We start from the raw sequence: 24320 nt of genomic DNA on the forward strand, positions 1-24320 counted from the left end.
TTTAGAAATTCTGTCATTTTTTCTCTAAACTCTGGCTGTATATCACATACTAAAGCAGATATTTGCAAAGACAGGTCATTTGTCTTGTCTAACATTCCAAATTGGAACATTTGAGCCAAAAATTATCCCTATTTGATCATGAATTATGTGTACTGACTACTTATAGTATTCAGATTAGCTAGGAAGTTTTCAGATCTCTCCATCTGACTTTGTGGAGGTCTAAAGGACAAAATTGCAAACAACAGATTAAAAGGACCATTTTATATATTTTATTTTTTTATGTCTTGTTTTGTTTTTATTGTTGACAGTATTACAGATGTCCCCCATTCCCCACCCCCATCCTTCTCTACCAAGCCCCTCGCCCTCCCCAGGCCTTAACCAGACTATTGTCTGTGTCCATGGGTTATGCATATATGCATATATATTCTTTGGTTAATCTCTTCCCACCACCCCCAATACCCCTCCCCTCTGAGATCTGTCAGTCTGTTCCATGCTTCCATGTCTCTGGACCTGTTTTGTTTGTCAGTTTATTTTGTTCATTAGATTCAAATGAGTGAGATCATGTGATATTTGTCTTTCTCTGTCTGGCTTATTTTGCTTAACATAATAATGTCCAGGTCCATCCATGCTGTCAAAAAGGGTAAGCGATCTTCCTTTCTTATAGCCACATAGTATTCCATTGTGTAAATGTGCCACAGCTTTTTTTTTTACCTGTTCTTCTACTGATGGGCACTTGGGCTGTTTCCAGATCTTAGCTGTTGTAAATAATGCTGCTATGAACAAAGGAGTACATACATTCTTTTTTATTGGTGTTTCAGGATTCTTAGGATATCCCAGAAGTGAGATCACAGGGTCAAAGGGCAGTTCCATTTTTAATTTTTTGAGGAAACTCTTTTAGACCTTCCTCTCAGATTTCCTGGTATTGTTGCTTTCAGGGTATTTTTTAGCACTCAATCATTAAGCTATTTCTGTGTAGCCTTTAAAAGCTTTTAACTGTCCATTTATGTGTTGGATAAAATATGGAAGGACCCTATTTTGAATGTATTGCCTGACATTTTTATTTCAATATATTATGAATTACAACAAAACATTCTATCTAAACCTACCAGGCAAATTTAATATTATTCTACATGAGTAATTCTTTCAGGCTGTTTACATCTACATGTCTTTACTGTTATCTTTTGAAGCTCTGTTCTTCTCTGAAAAAGTCACAGGCCCCTTGGTTCCTGTGACTTGGCTCTTCATTGTTATAGGCACGTAAAGAAGGTTATAAAACTCTTGTCTGCTGAGAATAACATTCTACAGCTACTGCTAAAAGATAAACCTCTTGCAGATAAATATTTGGTATAGATAGGAGTTATCACAAGGAGTCTTTAAAGTGTTATTAGTTAAAAGAACGTGAAATCTAACCTTGAAAAATATATATTGAACAATTAAGGAAGTCTCATCATTTTTCCCAAATATTCACATGATGACGTTTGCCCATCCCTTGTAGTCCCTGTAGTTTCTGCTGTGAGTTGTGTGTGGAGCACCATTGGCTACAGGTAAAGATGTTTACAAAAATAATTTGCCCAACCCCTTTCAATATCAGGCATGCTGCAGGTTAGTTACTTATTAGAAAGCCACATCTACTTTTTATTTTAAAATGCATTATAAAACACCACTGTCAGTTATCTTTGCTACCCAGAGAAAACTGTATTACTTTTATAGTTTCCTATAAAATCAAGAGATTGAGGTAGAAATACTTCTTGAGTATGATTTTTAGTAAGGACATTTAAGATACATTTGAATGGTCAATCTTGCTATCATCAACATTTTTTTTTATTGTTATGACTAAAACCTTAGCTATATTTATGCAAATAACTGTGTTCTTTGGTTGACATTGGAAATACATACCTATATCGTCTCTATTGTCTGCTAGTTCAACTAAAAGGTGCTGTCATTTCACACAGTCAGTCACAAAAACATTGGACAAAAGTGAAAACCCCTGCTGACTCGATCACAATTACAAAATCAAAACTGCCATCACAGTGTGTTTGGAATATTGCAGGGATGTATTTGGTTACAGAACTTTTGAGAATGTTATATGAGACATTATACACAGTGGACTGAATTAAAACATCAATTGAAATATAAATAAATACAATTATCCACTTGTACAAAGGCTAAAACAAGGTTCGGTCCTGACTCACTCAACATTAAAGCTGTAATACAAAGAGCCCAGGTCCCATCTGCTCCAAGTAGATGGCCCTCAAGAGTCATTAAAATTATCTTTTTAAAATTGCAGCTCAGCTAGAGCAATCCGTTTTGTGCATCCAGAACTCATCCAAATGCCCATCTGCATGTCCTTTTAAGAAATGTAGTTCAACAGAGGAAGTGCTGGCTCCTTGGGGAAATCATTCTCATCCTCAGCCTACATATGCTGTGCTACAGTTAATCAGGCAAACTCTATTGATGTTCCTGGCACTGGGGCGTGATTGAATATTTAACAAACAAGTGCTGCTGCACCCAGAAGACAAACAGTTCAAGACATTTGGGACTTTAAAATATATATATATCAAGTTAAATCAAAAGCATTTTGGATTTGTTCTTCTGAGAAACAGAAGAACAGATGATTGGAATGTGAAAATGACTTGACAATTTCTTTACTACTCTGACAAATTATATGAAATTGCTGTCCATGTTGTCAGTAGCTAAATCATAAACCAAAGGAGAAAAAGTGGTTGTTTTTCAGTCAGATCATAGTAAGCTAACTTCTTATGCATATAACAAATGTATGTTATATAGAAAAAAATTACCCAAAAACACGTGGAGCCTAAATGAGTTACGTATGTGAGATCAATACACATCATCTATACCTATATGACCTATTTTAGTAAGGCAAAAGCATTGCTGAAGAAAGGAATGGGTTTGCCAGTGCACCACTCCTAGCAAATACACTATTTTTTATTCTCCATTTATTCCCTCTCTAAAGGAGAAGCTGACCCAACTTAAATCAAAATATTAGTCTCATATATCATCTTGCCTTTCTCATTTATCCTAATTCTCCTTTCAGAATCGGGGATAAACCAGATTTAGTGGTTCTGGGCAGCCAAAGTAAGCTAGCCTTTTGTACCCTGTCCAGATTCCCCAGTTATTTGTCTTTTCCATGTATTTAAAATAGCACAGAAACATATTACTGTGGAAATTCAATACAACCAAGATAACGCTCACCAGGGAACACAGCTAAATCGGTCCACTTCCTGGCACATCTCCACTTCTGGGCCCATCACATTAGGAAAAATGTGAGATGAATGTCCATATACATGCACATGAATATTTTTGTGTATATAATCATCACTTGTGCCAAGCAAAAAGAAGTCTTTTACAACTGAGTAAACTACTAGAAGGAAGAAACGGCTGTACTCTGACCTACCATGGGTGGAAGAAATTGGCTTCCTATCAAATGGATTGATTTTCAAAGTGTTTTTTAAATGATGTAGCAAACATCTGGTTTTCCATGCATTCCTCTAAATTCTCATCCATAGTACATCTGAAACTTCTAAAATTAAATTTACTACCTTCTATCTTGTGAAATCAATACCTGCCATTAGACCATTTCTCTTGAAGTTAGTGTCCATGTTCTTCCTACCTGTGTCTTACATAGTACTTAGAAAACGCCTTACACATAGCAGGAGTTTAATAAATGTTTATTGAATTAATGTTTATTGCAAAAACTCTTAATTTCTAGCTGTGTCATATAAAAATGGAATCCCAGGGTGATCCAGAGATTTGGGCCCAAAAAGTCATAATTATACCTTTTCAACTTGTCCAGCCTATTTTTAGGTCCAGTGTGTTTGAAATCCACAGTATATGTTTTAATTTTTATTATGAAAATATGATGGGAATGAATATATAGAAGGTTTTTTGTCACAGAAATCCCACTGCCAATTGTGTATAGCAGTTATAGGAAATTAAAACCGAATTTTAAAAACGTTGGAGAAGACAAAGCACTGCCCAGTGGCCAGACTGAGTTTTAAAGGAACAAAAAGCACATCTGAGTTTCACCCATACCTTCTCAGAACTAAGACTTGGGGGATAGTGATGATTCTCTGTTTACCGCTCCAAATAAGACTCAACTTTTATTCTTTTTTTTTTATCTCTATAAAACAAAAATTGTAAGAGTCACCACTCCATTCCCTAGTAATTTGGGACAATGGGCATTGTTTAGTTCTCTTGCACTCTCCATTTTCAGCCTGAAGGCAGGGTTCTTCAACCATGTGCATATCCTTAGGGTCCGCAGAATGGTAGTAGAGGACAGTTCACAGTGGCGAGGAGAGGGCTGCCCAGTGCCTGCAGTACTGTTGTAAGTGTGGAAATAGTCTCCCCCTTCTTATGTGTAAGGGCCCATCGAATGACACCCACTCACCGTCTTCTCTTTACCCTATATGGGACTCTGGAAAATTAATTTCTCTATCATTTATAAAGAAATATATCTTTCAGAAGATCAAGCCAGCGTAGACAAAGAAAATGTAGGCCCAGAATGAATACCAAGAAAAATATTCATAAAAGATCCTTAGACACCCCACAATTTTCATTCTTTACTATAGATAGGCAAGCTTTTTCCTAGGGGAGGTTCTAAAAGCTAAGTGTACCGTTCTTGAGAGCCCTCTTGTGTGCTAATCCCACCTACTTCCATATAAGAAGGGAAAATGATAGCATGACACAATTAAGGATCTCAGACTCCATGTAAGAGCTTTCCAGAGTCACAGAGTACAACATACTCAGCCTTCTACAGGACCCTCAAGTCAGCCAGCCTCTCTGTCATCATCACCATTGCCTTAATCAACCACCTCATTTTTTCTAGTTATAACGATTTAATCATCTCCTAATTGGTTTCCCTTTTTACTCTCTCCATAGAAAGCTCTAGACATCCCACAAACAATATTCACACAAACTCATACTCATGCCTTCTATTTTGTGCCCTTATGGCATTCCTCTGTCTCAAATCACTCTGTAACTCCTGGCTGCCTTCAGGAAAAAGTCCTTGGATGCCAGATTGAGTTCTGGTCTACCATTATATTCCCAGCCTCTACAAGGCCTGAAGCGATACTTGAGCCCATGATGAGGAAGAAAGAAAGAGAGGCAGAGCAATGATAAACAGACACACAGACAGGTAGATCACTTCCGATCGAAAGGTTTGATAAGTCTTATCTGTTTTAACTGATATTTTTTGTTCTAAGTTTATAATTATAACATCAATATTTATTATGTATTGAAATAGATAAGACAAATTAGAAAAATCTACCATGGCAATTATTAGCAGTGATCACATTAGTTTTATTTTTCTTTAAATTTACTTTATAGCAGAAAATCTACCAATTAAAATAGTACTATACTTTTTATTTCCATTATTTACTTTTGTGGCCATTAATTTTATGTTTTTAATCCCTCCTTTCTCAAATTTTAAAAATGAAAATTTTTGCTTTCCTAGGGAAAATCCCAGAACTATATACTTGTAAAATTCTAGCTTTTACTTTCAGCTTTCCCAATAATTATATTTAATGAGATTTATATCTTGTGGGGAAAATACTTTTTATAATTGAAATTTTCATGTAATAAAGCTATTTTACCAAAGTTCTATTATCTACTGCTCTTGAACAATATAACTGCCCTATAACAATATAAGGCATAAATACTTTGGTAGGCCCATTGGTTTTTATAAGCATTTTCCTGCTTAAATATGCTAAATACCTTAAGTTCCAGTTCTTTCTCTTCCCATAGAGTTATCTTATCAGGAAACCAAAATACACAATTCTTAGAGGTTTTAGGTAACTTCCTAAGAATCCTTAATTTTTTTAGACATTCTTTGGAATGCATATATTTGAGTGACTATTTTTTAATGTTCTCTTGTTACTCAGTGGTTTAAAAAAAAAAACTGTACCTTACGCAAATCACAGGCAGACGTAGCAGGGCATCGTAGCAAATGACTTATATCTCTTTACATTGCCATTTATAATTACTCTTTTTTTTATTTTTCAGAAAGACCTTATTTTTATTTCTTAACTTCTTTTTTATGTTTTAATATATATATTTTATTTTTCAATTACATTTGACATACAATGTTATATTCATTTCAGGCGTGTGACCCAGTGATTACACATTTCTATAATTTTACATACAAAGTGATAACCCCAATAAATCTGTACCCATCTAACACTTTACATAGTTATTACAGTATTATTGACTATATTCCCTTTGCTGCACTTTATATTCCCATGACTGTTTTGTAACTACCAATTTGTGCTTCTTAATCATTTCCCTTTTTCACCCATCCCTCCAACCCCTCTCCCATCTGGCACCCATCAAAATGTCCTCTGTATCTATGAGTTTGTTTCTGTTTTGTTTATTTGTTTGTGTTGTTTTTTAGATTCCACATATAAGTGAAATTATATGGTATTTGTCTTTCTCTGTCTGACTTAATTCCATTAGCAAAATAACCTCTACGTCCATTCATGTTGTTGCAGATGGCAAGATTTCATTCTTCTTTGTGGCCGAGTAGTATTCCATGGTATCTATGTACCACTTTTTCTTTATCCATTCATCTATTTTTTTAAAACAGTTTTTATTTTTTTTTTATTGATTTTACAGAGAGAGTAAGAGAGAGAGAGATAGAAACATCAATGAGAGAGAACCGATTGGCCACCTCCTGCATGCCCCCCCCACTGGGAAGTAGGCCCACAACCTGGGCATGTGCCCTTACCAGGAATCAAACCAGTGACCTCTTGGTGCATGGGTTGATGCTCAACCACTGAGCCATACTGGCCGGGCTATCCATTCATCTATTGATGGACACTTAGTTATTTGGGGAGCTGCTCTTGGCTATTGTAAATAATGCTGCAATGAACATATTAATGCATGTGTCTTTTTGAATTAGTGTTTTAGGTTTATTCAAATAAATACCCAGAAGTGAAATTGCTGGGTCCTTCTTTGTCTCTTTTTATAGCCTTTGTTTTAAATTCTGTTTTGTCTGATATAAGTATTGCTACCCCAGCTTTTCTTTTTCTTTCCAGTTCAATTTTTTTATGAAATATGTTTTTCCATCTCTCTACTTCCAATCTTTGTGTGTCTTTTGATCTGAAGTGAGTCTCTTGTAGGCAGCATATGTAAGGGTCTTGTTTTGTTATTCATTTATCCACCTATGTCTTTTGATTGGAGCATTTAATCCATTTACATTTAAAGTAATTGTTGATAGATATATAGTTATTGACATTCTTCTAGTATTCATATATTTTTTTTCTTTTTAAAGAAGTACCTTTGACAATTCATGTAATACCGGTTTGGTGGTGATGAACTCCTTTAATTTTTTCTTGTCTGGGAACTCATTTTTTATTGCAGAATAAAATATAAGTATAGATTTTGGTTTATTCATAGAATATATGAATTTATTAAGAAATTGTATTCAGTAACTTATTCACCACACATTTCAGCTCACAATGATTTTCACTTTGTTCCCCTGTGTAGGGTAACCACAGTGGCCAGGGTTCTCCTGGTCCAACAACTAGTCCTTCAGGGTTAACTCAGTTAACATTAGAGAGCATGCTGGGGAAGGCTGCAAGGCGGACAAGTAAAGAATATCTAAAAAGTGCCTACACAGAAGCAGAAGCATCAGAAAGCCAGGATTCCTGGGCGAAGCAGATAGATAGAAACAACTTTCAAATGAGTTCGGTGCCTACACCATGCCTTTCTCCCCCTGGAAGAAGGAATGCATCCTCTCAGACAGCTCCAGGTCCCATTATCAAAGCAAAGGACCCACCAGCAGCCCGTCAAGTGCCAGCTTCGGTAAACAAAACCTCCCTAAAGGAAATCTCGGAGGAAAAGTTGAGACCGATTCCTGAAGTATCAGTAAGTGGTTCCACTCTGGTTTACATATTCAGGCAGTGCACCCTGCTGTGTTCTGTTCGGTTCCACTTTGCATACATTTTTAGCAGTATCTATTTTTCATCATTTTGGTGATCAGCAATGTGTCTGCTTTCCTATTCAGATGTGTTTTAGCTCAGTAACAGCAGCTGTTAAAGAGTATTGCGCTTCCCAACGATAATAGAATGCCTCATATTTTTAATGAGAAAGATAATTATCATAATAGTTATTTTTTTATTTCCCAGTTACTTCTCATTATTTCAGTCATCACTGCTTGCAAATTATAAATGAAGATCTTATTTTTGAGCCAAAGGCTTGCCAGTAAAATTGACAGATTTTCAATAACAATCTACATTAGGAGCCATGAAAACATCATTATTCTATTCACTTGCTGGTATCTTTGCAGCAGCTCCCCAAATAATAAATGATACGAGTGAAGGTTAACAGTAAAGCAGTGTCATTGAATAAATCCCTAGGCTGGTTTGGTGGCTATATTCATGTCCATCAGATTGATTTTTTTCTCCCTGTGTTAGTCCTTTTCTTCCTTCAGCTCCCCCACAGCTGCACTTAGAAACCAGAGGCTATACAGGACAAATGACCCTTACATTCCATTTTCTAAACATTAGAGATTGTCTTTGTCATGTCCCAAGTATTCTATATGTGTTAGAATGTAAAACTTTGGTTCAGTTATATTCTAAGCAATTGAGAGTGGATTGATTGTTACCTAGCACAGGTAATAGACATATATATATATCATCAGCAACAAAATAGAAATAGCTGATATTTCTTAATCATTTACTGTGTGTGAGTCATTTGCCAAGCCTTTTCCCCTGAAGTATGTCATTTAATCCTCACAATGACCCTGAGAGGTAGAGACTGTTGTCATCCCCTTTTTTCAGCTGAGGAATCTGCAGTTCAGAACAGTGACACAGTTTGTTCAAGGACAGCAGTTGGTTTGGGAACCTGAATTTTCTGAGTCTAGAACTACTGGCTGTGTCCATCATACTGTTCTGCATAAACACGTGCTAAGTCATAAAAGCAATGGTCTCTCTCTAAGAAACATCCAAAAATAAAACAAGAGTATTTTCCTCTTTTTATTTTTCATGCTTGTGTGCATATGTGTATGTGTGCATGTAAGAAAATAGTAAATCACTTAACCTAATGAAAATGGATTTGCTTTATGGTGATTTAGGATAAAAATAGTCAATATTTTTGCATGTTTTTCATTTTTGAAAATATTTTCAAAACAAATATTCTTGTTCTATCTAACTGTCATTTTTTCTTTGGGTGTGCTAATAATTGGAATACAGGCAATAAATTAACCTTACGGATTTATTCTAAAATGCTGGGCTGCCAAAAACCAAACCAAAAGAAGTCTTGGAGAAGCATTCCACTCCATTTTCTCCCTAATTTCTTTGCCACCACCTTCCATTAGGTAGAATGTGTCATCCTATATATCCAAAAGATTGCTTATTTTCATTTTTTATCTTCCTGTAGAAATAAAACCAGAGCATCAAACTCAGCTTGGTAACTTCAGGCACAAATGGACTTGAATTACCTGGCCACTCAGCAAAGTCCACTGCCTGAAAAATAGTAGTCTCTGATAATGCCAGGGGATAATGAAAATCCTGTGAGGGGGCTAAAGTGTGGAGAGTTGGAGACTCTCTCTTGCCCATTCTCTTCATTTAAGATGCTTTTAGGATAAGACAGTTTCCAGAGACCGATTGCATTATTTCAGGAGACCCTCCTTACAGCAGCTCACTGCAGACATCACAACACAAGCCTGGCCCATGTCTATTCTGCACAGGAGCCCTCTGAGATAGCACTAGTCCCTTTCACAGCCAAGGACGCTGGTGCAGTGGCTTCAGAGGGATGACAGGGAGAGGAGCTTTATCTTTGATGAGGGGATAAAGGCACAAAGGTGTTGCTTCCCATATGTACAGAAAGCTTTGAGTGTCAAATTCAGACTAATAAAATTTGATCTTGAACAACCCACATGATCTCTACAATCTATGGCTTAACATGTGAATGTCATCATCTCAGTTTAATAGAATATACAGTTATCGAAAGCCTAGACAGTCTTCCCCGTTTCAAAGTGAATTTACAATGAAAATGGAGTTTTCTGCCAGAGACACCATTTTAAAAGGAAATTCGTGGTCATAGTAACGGGGTTCTAATAATCGACGTTCTCTCCACTTGATGTTTGCAGGTAAGCATCTGTGGAAACAGGAATCTGTGGAAAGAGTGTTGTGTGTATATCAACCTCACAAGGAATTTTTCTCCAGATCCCTGACACACACGGGGTGACTTTTTAATTATTACTTTACTAAATTTAATTCACACAAGAGAGAATTCAGCCCTTTTTAGTGTATTCACAAAGTTTTGCAACCATCACAACTATCTAATTTTAATCATTTTTCTCACCACAAAAGAAACTTCATACCCATTAACAGTCACTCCCCATTCCCCTTGCCCCCCCTAAACTCCTGGACACCACCAATCTACTTTTTGTATCTATGGATTTGCCTATTCTTAACATTTCATCTAAATGGAACCATGCAATTTGTGGCCTTTACATCCGACTTCTTCCACTTAGCATAATATTTTGAAGGTCCATCCATGTCTTAGCAGTTTATTCCTTTTTAAGCCTGAATAATAATTAATTATATGGATATGCCATATTTACTTACTCATTTATCAGTTGTTAGACATTGGTTGTTTCCGCATTTCCTCTGCTGTTAATACCTATCTATTATGAATGATGCTGCTAAGAACATTCATGTGCAAGTTTTTGTGTGGACATGTTTTAGTACTCTTAGTATATACTAGGAGGAGAATCGCTGGTTCATATGGAACTTTACATTTAACTTTTGAGAAACTGCCAAACAGTTTTCAGAAATGGCTGTGCCATTTTGTATTCCCACCAGCAATGGGGGGAGGGGAAGGGTCCCAATTTCTCCATATCCTGGGCAATACTTCTTATTGTCTGTCTTATTTATTTAAGTCATCCTATGGTATGGTATCTCATTGTGGCGGTAGTTTGCATTTCCCTGATGGCTAAAGATGTTGAGCATCTTTTCATGTGCCTATTAGCTGTTTATATATCTCCTTCAGAGAAATGCCTATTCAAACCCTTTGCCTATTTTTAAGTTGGATTATTTGTCCTTTTATTGTTCAATTGTAAGAGTTTGGATACAAGTTCCTTTTCAGCTACATGATACACAAATATTTTCTTCCATTCTGTAAGTTGTCTTTTCATTTCTCGATGGTATCCTTTGAAGTGCAAAAGTTTTTATCTATTTTTTTCTTTTGTTATTTGTGCTTTTTTTTATTATATCCAAGAAATCCTTGCCTAATCCATGGTCATGAAAATTTACGCTTATGTTTTTTCTAAGAGGTTTATAGTTTTAGCTCTTAAATTTAATCCTATGATCTATTTTGAGTTAATTTTCATATATGTTGGAAAGTTCAACCACAGTTTTTTGCATGTGGATATCCAATTGTGCCCACACCATCGGCTGAAAAACTGCTTTTTCTACTGAGTGGGCTTGTTGCCCTTTTTGGGTTTTTTATTATTATTATTATTGATTTTAGATAGAGAGGAAGGGAGAGGGAGAGAGAGATAGAAACATCAATGAGAGAGAACATTGATTGGCCGCCTCCTGCATGCCCTCCACTGGGGATTTGGCCCACAATCTGGGCATGTGTCCTGACCGGGAATCGAACTGGTGACCTCTTGGTGCGTGGGTCGACGCTCAACCAATGAGCCACACCAGCTGGACTTGTTGCCCTTTTTGAAAATTAGTTGACTGTACATGTCAGAGTTTATTTCTGACCTCTCAATTATTTTCTATTGGTCTGTAGGTCTATCCTCATGCAGTACCACACTGTCTTGATTACTAGAGTTTCATAGTAGGTTTTGAAATCAGGAAGTCCTCTAACTTTATTCTTTCTTATCTTGACTTATCTTGCTATGCTGGAACCCTTGCCATCGTAACAATAGTAAGCTTTCCAATTCATAGGTTATCTTTCTATTTATTTGTGTCTTTAATTTATTTCAGCGATGTTTTCAGTGTACAAGTTTTGCACTTCTTTCGTTAAATTTATTCTTAAGTATTTTATTCTTTTAGATGGTATTGTGAATGGAATTGTTTTCTTAATTTCATTTTTGACTTGTTCATTGCTAGTGTGTAGTAATACAATTGATTTTTCTATTGATTTTGTATCTTGCAACCTTGCTGAACATTAGTTCTAACCATGTTTTTATGAATTCCTTAAGATTTTCTATATATTAGCTCATGTCATTGCAAATACAGTTATACTTTCTTTCCAAACTGGATCTTTTGTTTATTTTATTCTACCTAATTGCCTCCACAAATGGATTTCATATGAATGGAAAACTTTTCTTTCTTTCCAGATACTTAAGACTTAATACTTTGACTAGTGTGTGGCCCCAGAGTTGAGTTCTAACACAGACATCATGAGCTCAGTCAGGCCTTCATGGATTCTACTGGTATGACTCATAGGAAATGTCCTGGTGCAAGGAGAAAAATTTTGAGAGTTATTCTGGGACTAGAAATCCATCCAATATTAATATGAATGCAGGTATGAAATTACCTTGGCTAGCTCACTTGCAGTTCCTTTATGTAAAGTACTGGCACGTGTATGGTGGTTTCTGCCACCTAAGCTGACTCTCAAAAATAAAGGATCTCTAGGTGGTGGGATACAGGTATTCTTGTTCAAGCTGTTTCCACTTCTGTTAACACCTATCAAACCAGTTTTCCCAGGTGCTAGAGATACACTGACCAAGACAGATAAGGCCCCTCTCCTCAGGGGGCTTATCTCTGTTGGGAGATACAGACAATAACAACCAAGTAGATAAAATGATTGTTAGCTATGATAAAGATGTGGAAAGAAAAAAACCAAGATGATGTAATAAAGTGGCAGGGTTGGGCAGAATGGTGGTACTTTAGGTATTATCTAACTGAGTAGGTGAGTTTGAGTTGAGATGTAATTTAAGAAGAAGCCAGTTATGCAAAGAACCTGGGAATAGTGCTTTAGGCATGAGGAACAGTAGGTAGAAAGCTCCTGAGATGGGCATTTTTGAGGAATAAAGTAGGCCCAGGTAGCTGGGATGTATTTTATGGGCAGGGAGAAAGTAGAAGAGGGTGAGGTCAGAGAGCTAAACAGAGCCCAGACCACATAAGGTCAGGAAGGCTATGATGAGGAGGTGGCCCTTATTCCAAGTCTTTGAAAGGTTTGAAGCACGCAGTGTCATTTACACTCAAACAGTTCCTCCTGCTGCGTCAAGAATGGATGCACCGGAGCAGGGACAGAAGCAGGGAAAGCAGTGGTGGCATCGCTCTGATGGTTCAGAGTGGAGATGAAGAGACAGATTACTGGCACATTGAGAGGTAAGACTGACAGCATATAGAGAAGAGGAAGCAGAAGGAATCGAGGACAACGTTAGGTTTGGAATTTGAGCAATCAGGCAGATGGATGGTCCTGTCATTTACTGGGCTGCAGGTCACTGGGCAGATCGGAGCCATTCACTTAGTCATCAAGGTACTGCAATCCAGACTTATTAAGTGGACGTTCCCCTGGAAATCTGAGCTCCCACAAAGTGCCAACATGAAGCAACCTCGTGACAAAGGAAAATTAAAAACTCTTTCAAGAAAAAAAGTACAGAACAGCTGTCTTTCCAATCCCCTGATATGAAAGGATACTAGTAATTCTTAAGGAATGCTTGCTGAAATTGATTTGCTAACTGCTTAGTAAACTTCTTCCTTGCAATGTTTTATTCATACTTTAATAGAGTTCAGATATTTTTAATTAAGAAAGAAGTGCAGCCCTCTGGGTAATATTGCAACAATGTAGATAGCTGGTAATTAAAATTTTCCACATATATAATTGCATTCAAACAATTTTGAATGAATCATTTTAAACCTACAAATGCCATTATGTGCATCTTTAAACAAACAAACAAATAAAAATGATGTAACAGGCTTTGTGGCTCCAGAAAAAGTTTGAGCTTGTTGAAGAATGGTTATTTCCATAATGAAAGACAAAATGAGCTGCCAATGACTAATCCACGCATTCTCTATAGGGAAAAAAAAGATGTGACTTTTTATAGGAAAAAAAATTGTAAAATGACTCATATATAACTTTTGAGTTTACTTTTTACATTTCCATTTTTGAGAATCAAAACTGAATTATGAGGACAGTTTTTTTTCCATAAAGATATTTTTTCAATTTTTATTAATTTATTTTTGTTATAAAGATATTTTAGCCCAGAGGATAATGTGAGAAATGTTTTCCTTTAATTGTCAATCAGTTTACTTTGGATCATGAAAAAGGAGGCGTTCCATTGCCTTCCTGACAAACTTGAGCCCAGTATTGGAGCAGGCATATTTATCATCATATTTTGAAAAGGTAATAAAAGTTTACTGTGCATTCGGTGCTCTACAAAATCAAGTGAATTTGTAAATTATTTTAGAGTTTTTCCAGCATTGTTCCATTATATAAAGTTCTAGAGTCTATAACACTCTGCTCAAAGGGAAACCATCGGTCTTTCTTTGAAATTGCCACTCAAGTCTGCCTTTGCAGCTGTCGTTCCAACAATACTCCATTGTTTGAAGAATTCATAAATGTCTTTCTGACCCCTGACTTGCTAAGTTTTTTTTATTGATTTTTTTTTTTTTACAAAGAGAGGAAGAGAGAGGGAGAGAGAGATAGAGACATCAGTGACAGTGATACATCAATCATCTGCCTACTGCATGCCCCACGCCGGGGACTGAGCCCAGGGTATGTGCCCTGGTCAGGAATTGAACCAGTGACCTCCTGGTGCCTGGGTTGATGCTCAATACACTGAACCACTCTAGCCAGGCCCCCTGACTTGCTTTAGCTACAACAATACTGCACTGTTGCAGAACACCTGCTTTGGGGTCAGGTTGCTCTGTATATTATACATACGCTCATCGCCCTGGCCCAACTGTGCACATTCCCTTAGAGGTGACTGTCCCTCCTTCGGCAGCTTCCACCACGGTTGCCATTGGCCTCATGCTGCCCTTTGCCACCCTCATGGCCTTCCCCAAACAGGGTTCTGTGTCAAGCGTATCTACATTTTCATTCTTCAAAACCAAGAAGACAAGAGCAATGAACTCCATGGTTCAGAGCACCTGCTCAAATCAGACAGATGGATTTGAGTCCTGGTTTGCTTCTTCTTACTTAAGTGACCTTGAATGCATTTCTTAACCTCTTTGAACCTCAGTTACCTCATCTATAAACTTGGAGAAAAGAATACTTATTCCATAGGGTTGCTGTATTAAATGTAAGAACACAGCCCATAATCCAACAGGATATTTTCTTCTATTTCAGAATAGTTAGAAATGTAACCAGTATACCTAACATGCTGAAAGCAAATGAAACCTTTTCAGATTCAGTAAAATTCTGGTAAACTAGTTCTAGGTCCTGTTTAGTAACTGCTAGTTCTGTGTGCTTCTCCTCTGTTTATAGTTGAAACAATGCTAACGTCAGAGTGACTTAATGGGTCAGGTCTGCCAGGTTGCACGTTGGTATTTTCTCAGGATACTTTGAAGAGAGAACAATGTTTAGAAGCAGGACCTCCTGCCTCTCCAGTCATTCCTGAGAGACCGCCCCCTGTGTGCCTACCATGTTCCCAGAGCTCAGTTGTAGGTGGGTAGCTTCAAGGTTGGTAGTATGAATTGAACTTGAACAGGACTAGTAGCATTTCATAAACCATAATGTGAACCATGGTAAGAATGTTTTGTTTATTAAACTGGACACTCTTCTTTGGAAAAGAGTCTGATATTTGATGTTTTCTCAAAACTGTACGCTTTTCTCTGAAAAACAAGGTCATTATCTCAGTTTTATCTGTCAGTGTACTGCTGGGCATACTGCTGAAGCTACAGAATCTGGTAATTAAATAACATTTGTGCTACCAATGAAAGTATTCGCATTAAGCAGAGAAATTTCCCAGGTGGAACTTGTTCCTAGCCTTCTGCCTTCTTCTTGAATATTTTTCAGTCCAAACTCCTGCTGCCACGTGGTTTGTTCCTTTCACTTCCTTTGCACCTAGTGTCTAATTTAGTTGTTGACCAAGGCAAAATGGTCTAGAGTAAAAATATGTTAAAATAATTTTAAGTGGGCCCTGGCCAGTTTGGCTTGGTGGTTGGAGTGTCGGCCTGTGGACCAGAGAGTCACGGGTTCAATTCCTGTCAAGGGCATGTACCTCGGTTGCGATTTGGTCCCCGGCCCTGGTCAGGGTCGTGCGGGAGGCAACCAATCCGTGTGTCTCTCTAGCATCAATGTTTCTCTCTATCTCTTCCTCCCACTCTGTCTGAAGGTAAATGGGAAAAACATATCCTCGGGTGAGGATTTAAAAAAATAATAATAATTTTAAATGGAATAATGGTTCAAAATGTAGGTGATGCTATGGAATTGCAGATGTCATCAGGACATTTTGATATGTCCATTCCTGAGCAGCTAGGTAAGCAAGCAATGTGCCAGTTACTCTAAAGAGGAACAATTTCAATTTCCAGAAGTTTTAGAAATTGTAGATAGAAAGACTTGACAAAAAATTAAGAAACTATTGGTAGAATGAGTCAATGGAAATGCATTGGTTGTTTAGCCAACACACTAACATTTCCCTGTCAGTTCTCCGATATGCTAATGAATCCTGCTAGTCAAATGTTACTGAAGAAATCCATCTTCTTTGATGTCTTGGTTTTCTTAATTTTAAATAGGAGCAAGTCATACTTACCATTTTCCTCCTTTATGTAATAGGCGCTCGGCTACTTTCTAAACACATTGAGATGGAGGTCTTTGATTAAAAATCCTGTTTGTGACTTTAAGTATCTGGGGTACTTGCCCTGTGCCAGGCCCTCTACACAGTGCCCCTCACTTTATCTGCAGTCTCCAGAGGCCTTACTTATATCTGTTTGACAGACGAGGAAGCAGAGGGGCCTTGTTCCCATCTAGTAAGTGACAGAGCAGTGTCAAACCCGGGAGTTTGGGCCAGAAAATCAGTGCTTTTTTCTTTTTACACCCCACTGGACCGCACCCCCTGAATTAAAGGCCTCTGATCATGTGGCAGCTTCACTTCTATTGCCCTTGAAGCTTTGAGTAATGTGTGCAGAAGCACACACAGGGGTTGGTCTGTTTGTTATCACTATATTACAACTATATTACCTTCCAGCTCAATGGTATCCTTTTCCCACCCCAGAAGCATCCGTTGGCTTATCTCTGCTGTTTTCATTCCTATGAGAAGTCTCTGAAATTGTTTTCCTCCAGGTTCTTTAAATAATATTTTGAACTACCGTTTATTGAATGGCTACTATGCTTGTACCATGTACAAGGCTACAGTTGCCTTGTGAGGGTGTATCCTTGAATATAATATAAAACCTGTTCAATTCTATTTTACTGGCTTCCTTCCATTCTATAGTTTATTGTTAAACTCAGGGAACACCTTGAACTCAGAAAATAGGTGCTGGAAAATTACAAATTGTTTGTCAGCTCACTTTTAGGTTAATAAGAAGAGTTCAGCTCTATTTGTCAGAGAATCCTTTCTGAAAATTAGCATGCTGACTACCAAGGCAAAAGGTATGGAAGTATGTTTGTTTCTTACTAGGTCACAGATTGAAAGGGCAGTCTATACAGATATAGCAAATCAATATAAAGATCATTTTTTTAAATCCTTTTTTCTTGCTCCTCCCAAAAATAGAGAGCCACATATATGAGATAAAAAGTTATCTCTTTGCAAGGAATTTTGCCACTATTGGTCTTGGTTACCCAAGAATTCCCTGCCTGAGACTTTCTTAAGAGATGAGCATGCATACATAATGAAGTTTGGACTGAGGAGGGTGTTGTGAAGTATCTCCAGGTCTCAAGCTGCAGTGTTTGTGAGACACACTTCAGAGCTGGCACTGGAACTGGGTAAGCCTAGGTCCCCGTGAATGCCATTGAACAATCCCCATAAAACAATCTAGATTCCAACCCATTGGTTCTTTCTAACAGCCTGACTCCTGATTTATGCTGTGTAAATTCCACCCCTTAAATGTAGCAGTTTTTCAGATTGTACTGTGGCTTGGTCTTTAAGTTTTGATTTACCTCTTGCGTGGCGGACACATGCTGAAAGCCACCATGTATTGTGAATGAGTTATGTCGTCAAGTATATGTCACTTACGGCTCATGTTGTGGCTTCTGTCTCTTCATTCTTGCTGTTAGTGGGCCTGCATCCTCAATGAGACAGGACAAACTCTTGTGTGGGGTACGTAGCTCAGAAATTCTAAACAAGTCTTCACGGAGTGCTGGTTGGTGAAGAGATGCCCTGGAACATTGATTCACCATCACTGTTATTTAAAATGTCAGAGCAGAAATTAAACACTGTCTGCAAACAGCAATAGCAAGGACATTAATCTTCAAATTAAATGCCAATTAAAGTTTAAAATTAGCTTTGGAAAATGGACTTCTACTTTTCTTGCTGTCATTTGGGGTTCAAAAAAACTTCCCAAACTTTTAAATTGCAACTTCAAAACTCTTGATAATAAATACAGATTTAAGCTACCAATGAGGCTGATTCCCCAGCCACATTTACACAATGCTTTTCCCCACTAAGACAGTCCAGAGTAAGTGCCAGTGATTAACAACTCATCACTTTTCTTCTTTGAGTCTTAGATGTGTATGTTCTTGTTGGTCATGGAGAAGTATGCATATCATAAACATATACTTTGGTGAAGTTTCACAGACTGAACAAGCCTGAGTGACCATCACCCAGATGAAGAAAGAGAATAATACCAGCACCCCAGAAGCCTGATTGTACTCCCTCCCTGTCACTACCCCTTCCTGTCACTGTCCCCGCACACCCTACCTCTGACTCCCCAGACTAGTTTTACCAACATATGCTCTCTTGTGTCTGGTTTCCCTCACTTAGCACTTTGTGAGAGTCAATATATCACTCATTTCATTGCTTATGGTGTTTTACTGTGTGACAGGCACACTGTGTATCCATTCTATTGTTCCTGGGCATATGCATAGTCTCCATTTGGGAGCTATTAAGAATGTTTTTTGGTAGATCTTAGATTTTTTCATAAGACTTGGGCAGTGAAGTAGAAGTGATTTAGTGTTATTAGTTTCAATTAAATCTCCTTCATGAAGCCTTGACTGACCCTATAAGTGACCTCTCTTTTCTGAATGCCAGACTCTTTGGTAGATTCCCTTTTCTCATGTTGCCTTTTGTATTATGTTCTGTTAGAACAGCCACCATCCCCTCTGAGTCTTGCTGTAACTTAAATGAATGCAAAGAGTCAGGGGTTGCTTGGCAGACCCTTTGGTAAGAGTTTTACAACATGATGTTCCCTGTGCTGTGGGTGTCAGGTACTGTCATAGCGCACACCTGGTTTAGGAGAATTTCGGAGACTCTACAGACTCCAGAATGAGAAAGAATAGCGACCCACTTTCCTTCCCGTTCGATTACACTCCAGCCTTCTAGAACAGAACAAGGCTCTTCATGGTCTTACCCATGGCCATGCCTCATTTGGGCTCCACGTCCGCGTTCTAAATTTAGCCTGTGTCACCCACCATTCCTCTTTGAGGCTCGCAAAATCCTGTGGGTAGATGTTTGATCGATGGAGCTCGTCTGTCTTAAAATCTTAAGGAGATTAAGTGAAAGGCATCTAGTTGAAACTTTTGTTTCTTGTGTTTTATGATTTTGCTGGAGTTATTAGTTTTCCTTTTAATCATTATCAGCATCCTGTTTGATTATTAATACTATACTTCATATATGCTACCTTATTTTATGCTCATTTCTTTCTTTCTTTTTTTTTTCTTTTTTAATCCTCACTTGAGGATATTTTTCCATTGCTTTTTAGATAGAGTAGAAGGAAGAGAGAGAGAGAAGCATTGATGTGAGAGAGAGACATTGACTGGTTGCCTCCCTCATGACCCCCATCGGGGCCGAGGGTCAAACCTGCAACCCAGGTACCGGGAATTGAACCCTCAACCCTTTGGTCCTTGGGCTTACACTCTAACCACTGAGCCAAAATGGCCAGGGCTATGCTCATTTCTTAATTGCTTATACTTGTCCTACTAGATTGTAATGGAGAACAGGGGCCAAATATTACTTGTGTTTGTGTCTTCGTTGTCTTAGTCCCCTAGTAATGTCTGCCAATCAATGAAACAAAAGGCTTGAATGGTTTCATGATGGAAGGGCTTGCCTGGAATCTGAGCACAGCTGAATTATATAGCCCTGCGCCCATTACCTTGTTGCCAAAACATCTGATTGAGAAAGTCTTCCCTCTTTCCTCCAAGGATATTTTGAGATGAAATTGGGTCATACATAGCATTTTGAGCCTTTCAGAGAGAGAATTACATAAAGCACCTTGCCTCTCAGCAGTTGCATAATTTAGTTAGATGACATCTTGTGCTGAAGTCCACTTTAATGTGAAGACTTTATTGCAAGCCTTTTTTAAAAATAAAAATAAAAGAATAATTTATCCTTTCTGGTAATTTAGATATGGTTTAAGAGATTGCAAATCAAGAATGTATCAAGGGACTAAGTTAATTACCTGTCTCTGCCACTAGTTGCTCTATTCATGACCCTGGAGAAAGTCACTTCTTTGACTCAGCTCATTTTTCGCTGCCCCTTCCAGGGTGTTATTAGAATACATTATTACTGTGTATGAAATAAAATCATGGAAACACATTCTATGCAAACTTAGCATCGAGAATTCCTGGCACATAATAGGGTCTCAGTAAGTATCTGTGGAATAAATTAATGAATCAAACAATCAATCTACTGCAATATTCTGCCAGCTGTTATTTCCCCAGCCTCTGCTTCGCCCCTGCTGGTGGTGGAGAGAGTTTGCTCCCTCTGAAGGCCACTCGTTCCATTTGTCAATGAATTGAATTACTATCAAATGCCACTGTGGCTTCTGTGATGCTTTTCCCAACTCTGCTGGGCAGTTAGTCACTGCTGTGCTGCATCTCAGACGTATCGCTGTTGTAGCATTGCTCACAGCACACTTTAGAGTAACCCTATGCCTCCCTTTCTAGACTGTGAGCTCAGTGAGGACAGGTGTGTGTCTCATTTTTTTATACTCCCAGTTGCTAGCATAGTACAGAATGGATGGAAGACTAGACGAAGGGGGACAGTAAAATGGGAAGAAAGGATAATAATAACAGGGAGCATATGTATCGATCGCCAGTTCAGTGGTCTACTAAGAGGATTGTGCTCACCCTAGACGTGTCGAAAACAATCCACTGGGCTTCAGGAAGAAAAAATTTAAACTATTTCCTTTTTATTAAGCCTAACTATTTTAATTTTAATTTTTTATGTGTGTTTTTATACTGTCCATACTATTTTAATATAGTTGTACATGTGTTTAATTTATAAATGTCCATATGTTAGAAAGTACATACTCAAAACACTTTCTGGTAAAAGTAAAGATACCTTTGAAGACCCTTAGTTTGTCAGGTACTGTGTTAAGCATTTGATACACATTATCTCACTTAGTCTAACAAAAATCCCCTGAGGTATGTATGACGGCTTCATTTTGCAGGTGAAGAAACTAGGCGCAGAGGTTGGCTAGTTCGCCCAGTCCTGTACGGCTGGTAACTGGAGGCACTCGGGCCCAGACTGGATCTGGCTGGCTTCACCGCTGTCCATTCTCTCTTCTTCCCACACTAGTACCTGGGGTGCACCTCAGGCACAGCACAGGCTTGTGGATTAAGTACATAAACTGAGTGATGGGCTCATCATCCTGCATGTTGAGATTTTCTTAAGAAAATGAAAAAACTTTCTTTTTAATTTTAAAAACTTGTATTGGCAATGACAAGCCAAATAACACCTATGTGACACATTGGAACATTTAGTTCCATTTCTTGACAGAAGGACAGCAAGTCACTTGATCCCTTTTGAGCCCAAAGTTAAGTAACTGGTCTTGTTTTCACATCTGATTACTGACTACTTTTTTATTGAGATACAATTTATATACCATAAAATTCACCCTTTCCAAGTATACTATTCAGGAGTTTTTAGTATATTCATAAAATTCTGTAACCATCACCACAACTGAATTTCAGAACATTAGCACCACCCCCCAAAAAACCCCATACCCATTAGCAGTCACCTTCCATTCCCCCAGCCCCCAAGCCACAAATCTGCTTTCTGTCTCTGTGTATGTGCGTATTCTGGATATTCCACGTAAATGGGATCATATAATCTGTGGCCTTTGTGTCTGACTCCTTTCACTTAGTATACTGTTTTCAAGGTTTATCCGTGTTGTAGCATGTGTCTGTGCATCATTACTTTTTATTGCTAAATTATATCCCATTGTATGGATAAATAAAAATTCATTCATCAGTTGATAGACATGTAGTTGTTTTCACTTTTTGGCTATCATGAATAATGCTGCTATGAGCATTTGTTTACAAGTGTCTATATGAACACATGTCTTTAGTTCTCTTGGATATATACCTAGGAGTAAATTGCTGTGCCACACGGCCCAGGTGTAACGTTTTGAGGAACTGCCTAACTGGTTTCCAAAGTGGCTGCACCATCTTGCATTCCCACCAGCAGTGTATGAGGTTCCCATTCTCCATGTTCTTGCAGACACTGGTCACTGTCTGTCTTTTATATTACAACAACCCTAGTGGATGTGAATGGTAACTCACTGTGGTGTTGATTTGTATTTCACTAATGACAGTGATGTTGAGCATCTTTTCTTGCATTTATTGCTCTCCCAACTATTTTCGATTTAAATCATTTCTACTTCCCCTTTTTTCTTTTCAGTGTTTTTTATTGGAATATAAATTTTGTTCATCTTCTCATGATGTCTGTTTTGTCCCAAGAACTTTCAAAGCATATTAAATACTTACAAATTCTCCTATTAGAGATTGCATGACCTGGGCATAAATCATAATGTTTATATACGATGCTAACATTTTAGCAATGTTGAAATTAACAGTTGTTATCAAATTTGATTTAGGTCAGAGAGAAAGAAGAGGTTTTAAAAATTCCATGTGCCAATTTCTTCCCTGTACAGTGGAAGAATATTTATATTAGCCTCTCAAGATTTGCAGTACTATTCTTGAAAAAAAAAATGTGCCTGTCAGATTACATGCATAGTAAAGTCCATATCAGTAAAAGTGTTTATTGCGAGGTCTTTCTGGCTTTCAGACCTTACTTTCCCACTTCAGTTCCTATTTCATTTATTGGCTTTTTAATAGCATTAGTCATGCTCAGTCTTACTGTAGGTTGAATGTATTTGGTCATAATGTTGACAAGGATGAAATTCATGAATTTTCGTGGAAAGTGGACATTTTTATGGGACGTGACTTTTCTTTTGTTAAAAAAACTGCTTTGAATGTTTGTTTATTTAGTCAGTCCTCGGATACTGGTTGAGCATCAGCCCCAGGAAGTGCAGTGGGAGTAACACAGGGCACTTGCCTTTTAGAGCTCACAGACGGCCTGTGAATGCCAGAACCAGGTACTAACTGCAGTGGTGATAGATGCTAAAAATGAACACTTTAAGCTTCTGTGGGAGCCCATAATGTGGAGGAGCACAGACCCAGGGTGGTTGTCAGAAAAGGCTTCTACAAGGTAGTAGCATGTAATTTGGACCTAAAATACAGTTAGACAGCAGGCGGGGACGGGGGCTAGCATGGCACAGACTCGGGCAGACAGAATCGACGCTTCAGAGACTCTTAGTGAAGCACAAGTATGGCTGACATATCAGGAGCAGAAAGGTCAGGCAGGTGGGTAGGCATAGAATAAAGCTGTGTTACGGGTGTGACCTCTGTCACTGGGGAGCCATTGAAGGGGTAAGGCTGTAGCAATTGGTGGCAACCTGTAAAATTAAGGAAGGCCAAGTGACCCTTTGTTCTGCCACTTTTTTCCTTTCTTGGTCAGGAATATGACTGGAGAAACTATCAACCCAGCCAGATGAGTGAATCCGAGTTGCAAATGCTGGCAAGCCTGCGGCGGCAACAGAATGAGGATCTGGAGGACCCCGGGGACTCCCATGGCCTGAGTGCATCCCAGGTGGACAACTGTAACGTCAGCATAAGTACCAGCAGTGACGACACCACCACCTGGAACTCCTGCCTGCCACCTGTGAGTCCAGGGCTTTGCGTCTTTGTTGATTGCCATAACAGGGGGCCAGCTTCTTCCGAACAAAGCCCAGCCTTGCCTGGGAAAACCAGGCCACCATGAGCACGCTCCCTACAGCAGATACTCAGAGCCCATTCTGAAACAGTCTTTTAGGTTTGGCAGCATTGATTTTTTTTTTTTTCTTAAATGGTCTTATTTAACCTCAGATAATTGTGTGGTGATATATAAAACCATATGTCGAAAGAAAAAAAGAATAATTTAACTGTAGATTCTAGCTATCCTGTTGCTGCCC

The 24320-nt window shown here is 38.2% G+C and overlaps 1 protein-coding gene across 2 annotated transcripts in view; it reads left to right on the forward strand.

The window, feature by feature from the left end:
- Positions 1 to 24320, forward strand: part of CFAP20DC (CFAP20 domain containing) — a 258264-nt gene that overhangs the window by 171171 nt on the left and 62773 nt on the right. For both annotated transcript variants that reach the window (XM_036267094.1, XM_036267095.1), the window contains 2 exons: positions 7504 to 7884; positions 23828 to 24031. In XM_036267094.1, coding sequence (XP_036122987.1) covers positions 7504 to 7884; positions 23828 to 24031 — 585 coding nt within the window. The remainder of the gene's footprint in view (positions 1 to 7503; positions 7885 to 23827; positions 24032 to 24320) is intronic.

Source organism: Molossus molossus, unplaced genomic scaffold (assembly GCF_014108415.1).
Source record: "Molossus molossus isolate mMolMol1 unplaced genomic scaffold, mMolMol1.p scaffold_m16_p_18, whole genome shotgun sequence".
Taxonomy (NCBI): Eukaryota; Metazoa; Chordata; class Mammalia; order Chiroptera; family Molossidae; genus Molossus; species Molossus molossus.